Source organism: Meleagris gallopavo, chromosome 27, assembly GCF_905368555.1.
Source record: "Meleagris gallopavo chromosome 27, MGAL_WU_HG_1.1, whole genome shotgun sequence".
NCBI lineage: Eukaryota > Metazoa > Chordata > Aves > Galliformes > Phasianidae > Meleagris > Meleagris gallopavo.
Window position 1 is genome coordinate 1,463,109 of NC_139430.1, and position 14,215 is coordinate 1,477,323.

Genomic DNA, 14,215 nt, shown 5'->3' on the forward strand with positions numbered 1-14,215 from the left:
CTGACTGCCCTCTTCTTTCTGCTTTGCAGGCCAAATGTGCGGTGCTGAGCAGGCTATGACAAAGAGCTGTGCCTGTAATTTGGTATCCCATCACCTCACCTTCTGCAGATAACAACTGCAGTGCATTTGTCACTCAGATGCTGCTGAGCGGGGGGCATGGGCCAGACCTACTCCTTGCACATCCTGCTCCTCCCTGAGGCTCTGCACAGCTGGCATGATGACACACCAAAACCAAGGCCTTGGGGAAGTGCTGTGGCATGCAGAGCACTGCCACTCAGCCTTCCTAAAGCTCCCTGCCCTCTTACTGAGGCAGAGAATGAGAGGGCAGTGGGGCAAATTTGCCCATTAGCAGAGGGCTGGAAAGCATCTCAGAAGGCCAATTGCAGAGGCTGTGAAAGTAGGTGGGGACTGCCAAGGAAATAGTGTCAGCAAAACAGCCCTGTGTCACACAGGGAGGAGATTGGGCTTTGGCTGCTGAGAGCCACGTGCCCCCCTCGCAGTCAGCTCCTCCCCATGCTTACCGTCCCCATAAAAGTGTGGTCCTGGGTGAGCACCACAATCCATTACTCTTGCCTGCCTCAGCTTGGGAAAAGGGTAAGTGGCTGTGCTTCCTCGGACACGGCTTGGAGGGGGGTACCGGGGCAGGAGACCAGATTCCGGGTTGTGGCTGTGGCCCTGCAGCAATAGGGGATGCTCTGGCCCTGTGGTGTGCTTAGAAGCCCATGTCATGGAAGCTGCTTGGCCAGGGAAACTGCTCACTCACAGCTCCCCTTTTTGCAACTTTGCACTGCAGGCTCATCTCTTCACACCAAGATGTCTTGCTACGACCTGTGCCCACCAAAAACCAGTGTAGCCGTTCCCCAGCCCATCGCTGAGAGTTGCAACGAGCTGTGCGCGCGCCAGTGCCCCGACTCAACGGCCTTCATCCAGCCACCGCCCGTCGTTGTCACCTTCCCCGGCCCCATCCTCAGCTCCTTCCCCCAGCAAGCCGTGGTGGGCTCCTCCGGAGCACCCGCCTTTGGGGGCTCCCTGGGGCTGGGGGGCCTCTACGGCGCCGGGGCCACTCAGGGCTCGGGGGGCCTCTGCACCTTTGGCAGACCCTACGCTTCTCCTGCCTGCAGCCCCTGCCCCTTGCCCCGCTACAGCAGGAAGCTGTGGAACATTTGCGGGCCCTGCTAAACTCAGCCCTTTATGTCCTCTCCTCCTTCGTCCTCATTGTGTGCATCGATGTGTGATGCCAACCTTGTCCTGCAGGGTCCTTTCTGGGTCCTGTGATGGCCACTGCGTGGAGGACACCTGAAGAAACACCTCTCCTGAAGCCTCAGGCACCTCTTATCTGCTTGAGCCTGGTACTTGTCTCTGTCATTGTGTCCTTTCCTGTCTTTACAATAAAATCAACTTGCATCCAATTCTTGGCTCTCAGGCTGTTCTTCCTCAGCAACCATGGGAGTTCCAGTGCTCCCTTCCCCTGCACGTAGCCACCCACTTGGTCTTGGGCAGTAACAGCCTGAGCCAGGTCATGCTGCTTTGAAGAAAAGCCCCTGGCAGTGGCAGCTCTGGCTCACACATTTCCAGGGACCCTGTCTGAATGCAGGCTGCTCCCCACCTCCATGACATGCAACTGCAGGGCAGATTCAGACCTCCAGTTTCCATCACCAGTTGCTTTCCAAGATTCAACTAAAATCATGTCTCAGCCCTATATGAAACGTCTGGCTTACTTGTGAGGGGACAGCTAGAAGTTATCTCCTCCTGCCACCTTCTCTAACTGGGTCACCTAAAGTCACTTCGTTGGAGCATCGGATATCCAGAATTAGAATGTCATGGTATCCTGAGGATTGGAGATGCAGCTGCTGACACCTCAGATTCCAGCATTAATCTTTAGCTCAGTCCAAAGCACTTCCACAGAGAGTTTGTTCTGTGCCTGAGTAGTTTCTCAGTTAAGCGCTTTTCCCAACGAGCCGACTTGAACTTCTCCCCTTATGCAGCAGGAAGTCGGAAGCAGTTTCTTCAGACCCAGCACTTTGCATAGCTAACCGTTACATTCCATTTCTAACAATTAGGAATACTCACAGTCCACCAAAGTCTCTCCTAACCGGTACTGCTTTCCTATTGTGTTGATTTCTTGTAGTACCAAGAAAATTAATTCTCATGGTAGTTCCAAGAAATTTAATTCTCGTGGATCCCTTGCAGGTTACGTGAAATTCTTATTAATCTGCACTCCATGCAGTACTCTTTACCTAGACTCTGATATTACATAGATAATCTCAAATGACGTGCTCAGGACATGGAAGAAATTGATGCTGAACCAGGCAAGCATTTCCATGGATGAATCAGGCATTCCCAGATCTGGTGCTGAGATAAAGAGGAGCAACACAACTTGGCAGAGCTGGTCCCACCCATAGTGTGAGATAGACAGGCAAAGGACTGCAGGCAGCTCCCTCCCACTCTCTGCCCATTCTCTTCAGCTGACCATAACCCCAGAAGATGCCCCCTCAGTCATATTCACCTCCCTCATCCACTTGGCCCAAGGGAGACCTGAGCATCTCACCACCAGCAATTGTCCTTCCTCAACTATTGCAAAACCACCCAGGAGTTCAGCTGAACCACAACAAAGGGAGGAGAAAACAGGAATGGATGCATTAAACCTTTATTGTTCCCACTGGGCAGAATGGAAAAAGAGAACAAATATCATTTTAGGCAGGGAATCCTGGCCATGGAGTATGAGAAGCAGATAAGAACACAGGGACAGTGAAGATGGCAGCACTGATGTCTGCTCAGGCCAAAGCCATTGCTGAAGATGCTCAGCACTCCTCAGCACCCTGGGCCCAGAGGCTCAGGCATGAGGGGATGCTGGTGGTGCTGGCTGAGGGCAGTACCTGGGTTTAGCAGGGCCCACAGGTGTTCCAGAGCTTCCTGCTGTAGCGGGGCAAGGGGCAGGGGCTGCAGGCAGGAGAAGCGTAGGGTCTGCCAAAGGTGCAGAGGCCCCCCGAGCCCTGAGTGGCCCCGGCGCCGTAGAGGCCCCCCAGCCCCAGGGAGCCCCCAAAGGCGGGTGCTCCGGAGGAGCCCACCACGGCTTGCTGGGGGAAGGAGCTGAGGATGGGGCCGGGGAAGGTGACGACGACGGGCGGTGGCTGGATGAAGGCCGTTGAGTCGGGGCACTGGCGCGCGCACAGCTCGTTGCAGCTCTCAGCGATGGGCTGGGGCACGGCAACGCTGGTTTTTGGTGGGCACAGGTCGTAGCAAGACATCTTGGTGTGAGAGAGATTTCCCTGCAAAGCAAAGCTACAAAAGGTTGAAGTTGTGAGTGAAAAGCTGTCCTGGCAGAGCAGATCCTCTTATCATGGGCTTCCCTGCACTCAGCAGGGCTGGAGACTCTGCCATTGCTGCCCAGCCATAGTCAGCCCTCAGTACCCCGCTCTACTGCCGGAGAGGCCCACTCCAGCCCCTGCCAGAGGATGCCCAGCCACTCACCGTTTTTGCGAGCTGAGCCAGGCAAGAGAGCTGAATGCCAGCACTCACCCAGGGCAGCACTTTTATGGGGGCTGGTGTGCATGGGGAGGAGTTGTCCGTGAGGGGGGCACGTGGACCTCAGCAGCCAAACTCCAAACTCCTCCCTGCATGCCACGGGGATGTTTTGCTGATGCTGTTGCCTCAGCAGCCCCGACCTGCTCTCTCAGCCCCTCCAATTACCCCACTCAGACACTCACCATCCCACTGCTAATCAGCAAATTAGCCCTGCTGCCCTCTCATCCTCTGTCTATCTTAGAGGGCAGGGAGTGTGACACAGGCTGAGTGGCAGCACCCTGAGTGCCACAGCTTTTTCCCAAGTATCTGATGTCTCACTGGTCCCATGGCAGCTCCTCCGAGAGACGAGCAGAATAGTTCTTTGGGGATAAGAGACATCGTAGCCAAAGTCTCTCGCACACCGGAACCTGAGTGATGAATGCACATTAGTTATCTGCAGAGGGGCAAGATGACGAAACACCAAATCAAAGGCGCTCATCTCGGTCACAGCTGGCTCAGCATTACACGTTCGGTCCACGAAGCAGAAATGAGAGGGAATGCAGCAAAGGGTCCTGAACTGGTTGAGCCACAGGCTGCTGACTCAGGGAGGGCAGGGGCAGGAAAGCCCGGCCTCGGCATCAGGGAGTGCCACCTCTGTCCATTGGCCCAGCATTTAATGAGCCATGTTCCAGCCTGGATAAAAGCTGGGCCTCTATGGGAATCTCCAAAACACAGCTCTGACCACCATCTCCTTGAGAACAGGGTAAGTCCAAGAGCACTTCTCCTGCCCAAACCTGGGCCTTCTTCAGGCCCCTGTGCCTGGGCCACAGCCACACACTGCTGTGTGACACTATCTGCACTCTTGCAGAGCTCCATCCCATCTCACCAAGATGTCTTGCTACGACCTGTGCCCACCAAAAACCAGCGTTGCCGTGCCCCAGCCCATCGCTGAGAGCTGCAACGAGCTGTGCGCGCGCCAGTGCCCCGACTCGACAGCCTTCATCCAGCCACCGCCCGTCGTCGTCACCTTCCCCGGCCCCATCCTCAGCTCCTTCCCCCAGCAAGCCGTGGTGGGCTCCTCCGGAGCACCCGCCTTTGGGGGCTCCCTGGGGCTGGGGGGCCTCTACGGCGCCGGGGCCACTCAGGGCTCGGGGGGCCTCTGCACCTTTGGCAGACCCTACGCATCTCCTGCCTGCAGCCCCTGCCCCCTGCCCCTCTACAGCAGGAAGTTCTGGAACACCTGTGGGCCCTGCTAAACCCAGCCGCAAGACTCCTCTCCTCTTCCTTCCTCATTCTCCGTGCTGATCTGTGATGCCCACTTTGTCTTTTATGGCCCTGAACTGGGCCCTGTGCTGGCCACTGCCTTGAAGATGCCTCAAGAAACACTGCTCCTGAAGGCCCAGGCACCTCCTTCCTGCCTTGGACTGCAGTACGTCTTTATCTTGTGTCCTTTCCTGTCTTTACAATAAAATTAATATGCATCTGACGTTTGAATCTTGGGCTTTTCTTCCTGGGCACAATGGCTGCCCCAGGGCTCCCTTCTCCCACATATGGTCCCAACATCTGGCCCAGAACAGGTTTTCAGCCCCCTGACAAGCCATGCTGTGTTTCCACAGCACTCAAAGCCCCTGCCATGCCAGCTCTGGCTCATTCTGTGCTGTTGCCCATCTGCACGAGTCCTGTCTGTATGTAGGATTCTCCCTGACCCGCAGGAAATGCAGCCACAGGGCATCTGTGAACTGCCTTCCTCCCTCTTGTGGATCTTCCCCAACTCCCATGTCCTTACCAATATCCCCTCCATGCCCAATCTGAAGGCACAGATTAAGATGTGAGGGAACTTCTAGAAAATCATCCACTCCAAATGCGTGCTCAAGCTGTTCTGCCAACAGCCATTTCAGGCAATCATTGGGTATCATAAAATCAATGGTAATCCATCCCGAAGATAAAGGCTCCAACACCTGACAGCACAGTTTGAAACTTTCTTCCTGGGACACTGACAACACTATTTCCCTGATGAGCATCTGTGCTTGTCTATTCTGTCACTGGAGAGATTTTTCCTAACAGTATAGTTAGATAAAATTGCCTTCATGAAGACTTAAGCCTTTCCCTCACATTGCATTGCTTGCCGTAGCTAAACACTGAACTGAATTTCTAACAAATTATAGAGGATACAGTCAAAAATGCTCCTGGTAAGTAGCAGATATTTCTTATTATCTTCCCTTCTATCTTTACTTTCAAGCTTCTGTCACTGAGATCTCCAGCTATTAAGGCCATATTCTTCCTAAACTTCATTCAATCATAGCCTAGATTCAGACGTTCCCTCAAAGATCACAGGTAACACACTCAGTCCTGAGAGGAAAAAGAGGACGCAGTGACATCCCTGGCCTCACTGGGATCAGAGCTTCATGCCACTCAGACCCACTTAATTCTCGCTGCCACTAAGTATTAGATCCAGTGATTCACTCCATTCTAGAACAAGTTCTCACCATCTATTCTGTGATCCCAGCACCTCCGCTTTGATACTTCTGATGAATTTAATTCACTTGCCACCATTTAGCTGACTTTGAATGGCTGCCAGCACAGCATGTCACCAGATAGATCAAGACAGGTGATCCATGCTCAGCTTCCTTCCAGGTAATGGCTGATGCCAGGGATTCGAATCAGCAGGACTTCCCCTACTCCAGCTGTCACAAAACAAACCAGTACTTTTTTTGAAACAACATCAAAGAGAGGGAGAAGGCATTTGTGAATGCAGGAAAACTTTATTGTTCCCAGATCATAAGGAGACGGGGATAGAGGAGAAAAGCCCAGCCAGGTTCATGTTGAAGTCCATGGAAGAAGAGGAATGGACAGGAGAACTGGGCAGAGCATGCAATGGTGCCGGCAGAGCCAGCTGCTCAGGCCTCAGCCACAGCTAGAGATGCACAGCACTCCTCAACACTCCGGGCCCAGGAGTTTGAGCATGATGGAATGCTGGTGATGCTGGGAGCAGGCAGGGCCTGAGTTTAGCAGGGGCCACAGGTGTCCCAGAGCTTCCTGCTGTAGCGGGGCAAGGGGCAGGGGCTGCAGGCAGGAGAAGCGTAGGGTCTGCCAAAGGTGCAGAGGCCCCCCGAGCCCTGAGTGGCCCCGGCGCCGTAGAGGCCCCCCAGCCCCAGGGAGCCCCCAAAGGCGGGTGCTCCGGAGGAGCCCACCACGGCTTGCTGGGGGAAGGAGCTGAGGATGGGGCCGGGGAAGGTGACGACGACGGGCGGTGGCTGGATGAAGGCCGTTGAGTCGGGGCACTGGCGTGCGCACAGCTCGTTGCAGCTCTCAGCGATGGGCTGGGGCACGGCAACGCTGGTTTTTGGTGGGCACAGGTCGTAGCAAGACATCTTGGTGTGACGGGATGGAGCTCTGGAAGGGGGCAGACAGTGTCATGCAGCAGCAGATGGCAGCAACTCAGGCACAGGGGCCTGATGCTGGCCTTGGTGAAGAGCAGCAGGAGAAGTACTCTTGGACTTACCCTGTTCCAAAGGAGAAGGATACCAGAGCAGTGCTTTGGAGGGCTCTGCGCAGACCCAGCTTTTATCCAGGCCGGGCCATGGCTCATCACCCTCTGGGCCAATGGGCAGATGCGGCACTCCCTGATGCCAAGGCAAGGCTGGCCTGCTTCAGCCCTCCTTGTGTCAGCAGTCCCTGGCTGGACCAGCACAGGCCCCTTTACTGCCTGCCCTCTTCTTCCTGCTTTGTGGACTGACTGTGTAATGCTGAGCAGGCTATGACTGAGAGGAGTGCCTTTGATTTGGTGTTTCATCACCTCACCTATCTGCAGATAGCAACTGCAGTGCATTTGTCATTCAGATGCTGCCATGCAGGAGGCCTTGGAAAAACCTTCTACTTGCCAGTGCTGTCACCCTGCTCCTCCCTGTTGCTATGCACAGCTGGCATGTAGCCAAAGCAGAATCAAGCCCCTGGGGAAGTGCTGTGGCACAAAGGGAACTGCCACTCAGCATTTGTCATGCACTCTATCCTCTTGCACAAGCAGAGAATAGGAAAGCATCAGGCCTAATTTGCCCATTAGCAGAGGACTGGCCAGTGTCTGAGCAGGGTAATTGCAGGGGCTGAGGGAGGAGGTGGGAGCTGCCAAGTAAACAGCATCAGCAAAACAGCCCCATGGTATGCACAGTGGAGAGTGAGCATCAGCTGCTGATAGCCACGTGACCCCATCCAGATCAGCTCCTCCCAACGCACACAGGCCCTAATAAAAGAGCAGCCTATGGTGAGTGCTGGCATTCACCTCTCCTGCCTGGCTCAGCTCAGGAAAAGGGTGAGTGGATGGGCCTCCATTGGCACGGGCTGGATGTGGGTCTTGATGGTAGGAGAGCTGGGTGTTGTGGAGTGGCTGTGACCCTGTGGCAGTGGCTCCAGTCCTGCTGTGTGCAGAGCTTTCCATGATCATGGGCTTAGCTCTGCCAGGGCATCTCCTCACTCACAGCTCCCCTTTTTGCAACTTTGCACTGCAGGCTCATCTCTCTCACACCAAGATGTCTTGCTACGACCTGTGCCCACCAAAAACCAGCGTTGCCGTGCCCCAGCCCATCGCTGAGAGCTGCAACGAGCTGTGTGCGCGCCAGTGCCCCGACTCAACGGCCTTCATCCAGCCACCGCCCGTCGTCGTCACCTTCCCCGGCCCCATCCTCAGCTCCTTCCCCCAGCAAGCCGTGGTGGGCTCCTCTGGAGCACCCGCCTTTGGGGGCTCCCTGGGGCTGGGGGGCCTCTACGGCGCCGGGGCCACTCAGGGCTCGGGGGGCCTCTGCACCTTTGGCAGACCCTACGCTTCTCCTGCCTGCAGCCCCTGCCCCTTGCCCCGCTACAGCAGGAAGCTCTGGGACACCTGTGGCCCCTGCTAAACTCAGGCCCTGCCTGCTCCCAGCATCACCAGCATTCCATCATGCTCAAACTCCTGGGCCTGGAGTGTTGAGGAGTGCTGGGCATCTCTAGCTACGGCTGAGGCCTGCGCAGCTGGCACTGCCGGCACCATTGCATGCTCTGCCCAGTTCTCCTGTCCATTCCTATTCTTTCATGGACTACAACTTGAGCCTGACCTGAATTCTTCTCTCTACTCCATTTTCTTTATGATCTGGGAAAAATAAAGTTTTCCTGCATTCACAAATGCCTTCTCCCTCTCTTTGATGTTGTTCCAAAAATGTACCGGGTGGTTGTGCGGCAGCTGGTGTAGCACAAATCTTGCTGACGAGAATCCCAAGTTCCCCTTAGAACGGTGGGGTTGTGAGGAATAGATATGGCAGAGTGGGCCTATTGCTGGGGCTTTGAGAGCTGCGGAAGGAACCAATAGGAGGGCGGTGCTGGCTGCTCCCCCTTGCCATCCTCCTCAGCTCTGCAGTGGGTCCTGCTCTGCTATGTCTTGGTCTGCGATGTCGTAGAAGCACCGCATGAGCTCTGCCTCAAAGCTCAAGTGAGGCTCAAGAGTGCTCGATGAAAAATACTGCCTTTGATTAATGCATTGTCAGTTCCTGGCAGGAATACAGCCTTACAGAAACAAACATAGGCAAGCAGCCACAAACGTGAAGCATGAGCTAGCCTCAAATGTGCCCTGAGGCTGTGATCATTGGGAATGTGGATGGCATCAGCCATAACCTGGAAGCAGGCTGAGCATGGATCACCTGTCTCTCTTTTTCTGGTAACAGGCTGTGCTGACATACATTCATAAGTCAGCCTGCTGGGGCATGTGAATTAAACTCATCAGTCGTATCAAAGAGGAGGTGCTGGGGCCGCAGGATAGATGGTGACCACTTGTTCTAGAATGGGGTGAATCACTGGATCTAACACTTAAGAGCAGTAAGACCTAGGTGGGCCTGAGTGGCATGAAGCTCTGATCCCACTGAGGTCAGAGGTGTCTCTCAGTCATCTGTTTTTTTCAGAGGATCGTGACTGAGTGAGTCAGTTGTGATCCTTTTGAGAAAGTCAGGATCAAGGCTATGATTTCTGCACTGAATGCAGTTGAGGAAGATTATGACTTGAAGAGCAGAAGATCCAGGTGACAGAAGATTTAAAGTTAGGAGATACTCAGAAATATCTGCTATTTTCCAGAAGCACTTTTGACTGTATCCTCTCTTATTTGTTAGAAATTGAGTTCAGTGTTTAGCTATGACAAGTGTGGGGATGTGAGAGAATGGCATAATGCTTCAAGAGAGGAATTTTAAAAAGCTACGCTATTAGGAAAAGGCTGCAATGAGAGGATGGACAAGTGGAAATGCTCGCCAAGAAAGTAGTGCGGTCAACATTCAGGAAGAAAGTTTGAATCTGTGGTGTCTGGTGTTGAAGCCTTTGTCTTCAGGATGCATTCTCTTCTAATTCATGATACCCCATGATTGTCTGCAGTGGTTGTGGATGGCACAGCTTCAGGATACAGTTGCAGTGGATTATTTCTAGAAGCTCCCTCTCAACTCAATCTGTGCCTTCAGGTGAGGCATGGAGGGGATATGGCTGAGGCCATAGGAGATGGGGAAGATCCACAGGAGGGAGGATAGTGGTTCTCAAATGCCCTGTGGCAGCATTTCCTGCTGGTAAGAAGCAGCCTACATTCAGACAGGGCTTATTGAGGTGAGCAGCACCACAATGTGAGTCAGAGCTGCAATGACTAGGGGCTTTGACCAATGGAAACACAGATTGAATAAGCTGGGGGCTGAGAGCCTGTTCGGGGCCAGGTGTGGGGAACACATGTGGGAGAAAGAAGCACGGGAGTGCCCACTGTGCCCAGGAAGAAAAGCCCAAGATTCAAACGTCAGATGCATATTAATTTTATTGTAAAGACACGAAAGAACACAAGATAAAGACGTACTGCAGTCCAAGGCAGGAAGGAGCTGCCTGGGCCTTCAGGAGCAGTGTTTCTTGAGACATCTTCAAGGCAGTGGCCAGCACAGGGCCCAGTTCAGGGCCATAAAAGACAAAGTGGGCATTATAAATCAGCACGGAGAATGAGGAAGGAAGAGGAGAGGAGTCTTGCGGCTGGGTTTAGCAGGGCCCGCAGGTGTTCCAGAGCTTCCTGCTGTAGCGGGGCAAGGGGCAGGGGCTGCAGGCAGGAGAAGCGTAGGGTCTGCCAAAGGTGCAGAGGCCCCCCGAGCCCTGAGTGGCCCCGGCGCCGTAGAGGCCCCCCAGCCCCAGGGAGCCCCCAAAGGCAGGTGCTCCGGAGGAGCCCACCACGGCTTGCTGGGGGAAGGAGCTGAGGATGGGGCCGGGGAAGGTGACGACGACGGGCGGTGGCTGGATGAAGGCCGTTGAGTCGGGGCACTGGCGCGCGCACAGCTCGTTGCAGCTCTCAGCGAAGGGCTGGGGCACAGCAACGCTGGTTTTTGGTGGGCACAGGTCGTAGCAAGACATCTTGGTGTGATGGGATGGAGCTCTGCAAGAGTGCAGAAAGTGTCATGCAGCAGCAGATGGCAGCAACCCAGGCACAGTGGCCTGAAGCAGGCCTTAATGAAAGGCAGGAGCAGGAGTGCTCTTGGGCTTACCCTGTTCCCAAGGAGAAGGAGGCCAGAGAAGTGCTTTGGAGACCTCTGTGCCGCACCAGCTTTTATCCAAGCTGAGCCATGGCTCATCAACCTCTGGGCCAATGGGCAGAGGTGGCACTCCCTGATGCTGTGGCCGGGGTGGCCTGCTCCTGCCCTCCCTGTGTCAGCAATCCCTGGCTGGACCAGCACAGGCCCCTTTACTGACTGCCCTCTTCTTTCTGCTTTGTAGGCCAAATGTGCGGTGCTGAGCACGCTGTGAAAAAGAGGTGTGCCTGTGATTTGGTATTCCATCACCTCACCCTTATGCAGATAACTGCAGTGCATTTGTCACTCAGATGCTGCTGAGCTGGAGGCATGAGCCAGACCTTCTCCTTGCACAGTGCCGCCGTCCTGCTCCTCCCTGAGTCTCTGCACAGCTGGCATGAGGACACTCCAAAACCAAGGCCCTGGGGAAGTGCTGTGGTATGCAGAGCACTGCCACTCAGCCTTCCTAAAGCTCCCTGCCCTCTTACTGAGGCAGAGAATGAGAGGGCAGTGGGGCAAATTTGCCCATTAGCAGAGGGCTGGAAAGCGTCTCAGAAGGCCAATTGCAGGGGCTGAGAAAGTAGGTGGGGACTGCCAAGGAAATAGTGTCAGCAAAACAGCCCTGTGTCACACAGGGAGGAGATTGGGCTTTGGCTGCTGAGAGCCACGTGCCCCCCTCACAGTCAGCTCCTCCCCATGCTTACCGTCCCCATAAAAGTGTGGTCCTGGGTGAGCACCACAATCCATTACTCTTGCCTGCCTCAGCTTGGGAAAAGGGTAAGTGGCTGTGCTTCCTTGGACACGGCTTGGAGGGGGGTACCGGGGCAGGAGACCAGATTCCGGGTTGTGGCTGTGGCCATGCAGAAATAGGGGACGCTCTGGCCTGTGGTGTGCAGAGGAACCCATGTCATGGAAGCTGCTTGGCCAGGGAAACTCCACACTCACAGCTTCCCTTTTTGCAACTTTGCACTGCAGGATCATCTCTCTCACCAAGATGTCTTGCTATGACCTGTGCCCACCAAAAACCAGCGTTGCCGTGCCCCAGCCCATCGCTGAGAGTTGCAACGAGCTGTGCGCGCGCCAGTGCCCCGACTCAACGGCCTTCATCCAGCCACCGCCCGTCGTCGTCACCTTCCCCGGCCCCATCCTCAGCTCCTTCCCCCAGCAAGCCGTGGTGGGCTCCTCCGGAGCACCCGCCTTTGGGGGCTCCCTGGGGCTGGGGGGCCTCTACGGCGCCGGGGCCACTCAGGGCTCGGGGGGCCTCTGCACCTTTGGCAGACCCTACGCTTCTCCTGCCTGCAGCCCCTGCCCCTTGCCCCGCTACAGCAGGAAGCTCTGGGACACCTGTGGGCCCTGCTAAACCCAGCCGCAAGACTCCTCTCCTCTTCCTTCCTCATTCTCTGTGCTGATCTGTGATGCCCACTTTGTCTTTTATGGCCCTGAACTGGGCCCTGTGCTGGCCACTGCCTTGAAGATTTCTCAAGAAACACTGCTCCTGAAGGCCCAGGCACCTCCTTCCTGCCTTGGACTGCAGTACGTCTTTATCTTGTGTCCTTTCCTGTCTTTACAATAAAATTAATATGCATCCAATGTTTGAATCTTGGGCTTCTCTTCCTGGGCACAATGGCTGCCCCAGGGCTCCCTTCTCCCATGCATAGGCCCCACACCTGGCCCCAAACTGGCTCTCAGCCCCCAGCTTAGCCAGTCTGTGTTTCCATGGGTCAAAGACCCTGGCCATGCCACCTCTGGCTCACACTGCGCTGTTGCCCATCTACATGAGCCCTGTCTGAATGTAGGATTCTCCCTGACCAGCAGAAAATGTGCCAGCATGGCATCTGAGGCCTGCTATCCGTCCTCCTGGGTGGGTCTTTGCCAACTCCCTTGGCCTCAGCAATATCCCCTCCATGCCCAATCTGAAGGCGCAGATTAAGTTGTGAGGAAACTTCTTGAAAATCATCCTCCCCAAGTGCGCGTTCAAGCTGTGCTGCCAACAGCCACTACAGACAATTATTGGGTATCATGAATTAGAAGGGAACCCATCCCGAAGATAAAGGCTCCAACACCTGGCACCGCAGATTGAAACTTTCTTCCTGGACATTGACCACACTACTATCCTGGAGAGCATCTGTGCTTATCTATGCTCTCATTGGAGAGATTATTCCTAACAGCATAGGTAATGTTCCTCTCATGAAGCATTAAGACTTTCCCTCACACGCCATCGTTTACATAGCTAAACACTGAGCTGAATTTCTAACAAATAAGAGATTACACAGTCAAAAATGCATAGAGTAAAAAGAGGTATTTCTCATTATCTCCTCTACTAAGTTTACTTTAAAACTTCTGTCACCTGCATCTTCTCCTCTTCAGGCTGTTTTCTTCCTCAAATGCATTCAATCGTAGCCTAGATTCAGACTTTTTCACAAGATCTCAAGTGACTCACTCATTCCTCAGAGGAAAACAATGACTCCAGAGACACGTCTGACAATAGAGGGGTCAGAGCTTTACATCACCCAGCCCAACATAGGCCTCGCTGCTGATAAGCTGGAGATCCAGTGATTCACCCCATTCTAGAACAAGTGGTCCCCACATAACCTGTGGTCCCAGCACATCTGCTTTGATACCACTGATGAACTTAATTCACGTGCCACCAGCAGGCTGATTTGTGAATGGCTGTCAGCACATTCTGATACCAGGAAGATCAAGACAGGTGATCAATACTCAGCCTGCTTCCAGGTTATGGCTGATGCCATTCACATTCCTAGTGATCACAGCCTCAGGGCACATTTGAGGCTCACGTTTCCCTTTTGTGGCCCCCTGCAAACATCTGTTTCTGTAAGGCTGTATTCCAGCCAGGAACTGGCAGTGCAATAAGCAAGGGCAGTATTTTCCAGTGACCACTCTCCAGCCTCCCCTGTGCTTATTTATTTGTTTGTTTGTTTGTTTGTTTAACTACCTGAATGGAGGTTGTGGTGAGCCGGGGATGAGCCTCTTCTCTTGCGTAAGTGGTGATAGGACTAGAAAGAATGGCTTCCAGCTGTGCCAGGGGAGATTTACGCTGGACGTTAGGAAAAACTAGTTCTCTGAAAGAGTGGTCAGGCAGTGCAATGGTCTGCCGAGGGAGGTGGTGGGCTGTCTGAACCTGGAGGTGTTCAAAGAACATTTGGACGCTGTGTTGA

General features: G+C 54.3%; 7 protein-coding genes across 7 annotated transcripts; 4 read left to right on the forward strand and 3 right to left on the reverse strand.

Moving 5' to 3' along the window:
* Positions 1-530: 530 nt before the first annotated feature.
* On the forward strand, positions 531-1,179 carry LOC146542701 (feather keratin 3-like). The gene is made up of 2 exons (XM_085209970.1): positions 531-594; positions 794-1,179. The coding sequence occupies exon 2, from the start codon at positions 814-816 to the stop codon at positions 1,177-1,179; it is 366 nt and encodes a 121-aa protein (XP_085066096.1). The 5' UTR covers positions 531-594; positions 794-813.
* Positions 1,180-2,882: 1,703 nt separating this feature from the next.
* LOC146542702 (feather keratin 3-like) lies at positions 2,883-3,248 on the reverse strand. The gene has a single exon (XM_085209937.1). It carries the CDS (start codon positions 3,246-3,248, stop codon positions 2,883-2,885), a length of 366 nt encoding a protein of 121 aa, XP_085066063.1.
* An 899-nt stretch (positions 3,249-4,147) lies between these two features.
* Positions 4,148-4,760, forward strand: LOC146542703 (feather keratin 3-like). The gene is made up of 2 exons (XM_085209966.1): positions 4,148-4,267; positions 4,335-4,760. The coding sequence occupies exon 2, from the start codon at positions 4,395-4,397 to the stop codon at positions 4,758-4,760; it is 366 nt and encodes a 121-aa protein (XP_085066092.1). The 5' UTR covers positions 4,148-4,267; positions 4,335-4,394.
* A 1,697-nt stretch (positions 4,761-6,457) lies between these two features.
* LOC116217762 (feather keratin 3-like) lies at positions 6,458-6,875 on the reverse strand. Its single transcript, XM_085209934.1, has one exon. The coding sequence runs from the start codon at positions 6,873-6,875 to the stop codon at positions 6,510-6,512; it is 366 nt and encodes a 121-aa protein (XP_085066060.1). The 3' UTR covers positions 6,458-6,509.
* Positions 6,876-7,768: 893 nt separating this feature from the next.
* On the forward strand, positions 7,769-8,393 carry LOC146542704 (feather keratin 3-like). Its single transcript, XM_085209972.1, has 2 exons — positions 7,769-7,810; positions 8,007-8,393. Exon 2 carries the CDS (start codon positions 8,028-8,030, stop codon positions 8,391-8,393), a length of 366 nt encoding a protein of 121 aa, XP_085066098.1. The 5' UTR covers positions 7,769-7,810; positions 8,007-8,027.
* Positions 8,394-10,518: 2,125 nt separating this feature from the next.
* On the reverse strand, positions 10,519-10,884 carry LOC104916796 (feather keratin 3-like). The gene has a single exon (XM_010727802.4). The coding sequence runs from the start codon at positions 10,882-10,884 to the stop codon at positions 10,519-10,521; it is 366 nt and encodes a 121-aa protein (XP_010726104.3).
* A 1,149-nt stretch (positions 10,885-12,033) lies between these two features.
* Positions 12,034-12,399, forward strand: LOC116217763 (feather keratin 3-like). Its single transcript, XM_031557691.2, has one exon. It carries the CDS (start codon positions 12,034-12,036, stop codon positions 12,397-12,399), a length of 366 nt encoding a protein of 121 aa, XP_031413551.2.
* The last annotated feature ends 1,816 nt before the right edge of the window (positions 12,400-14,215 follow it).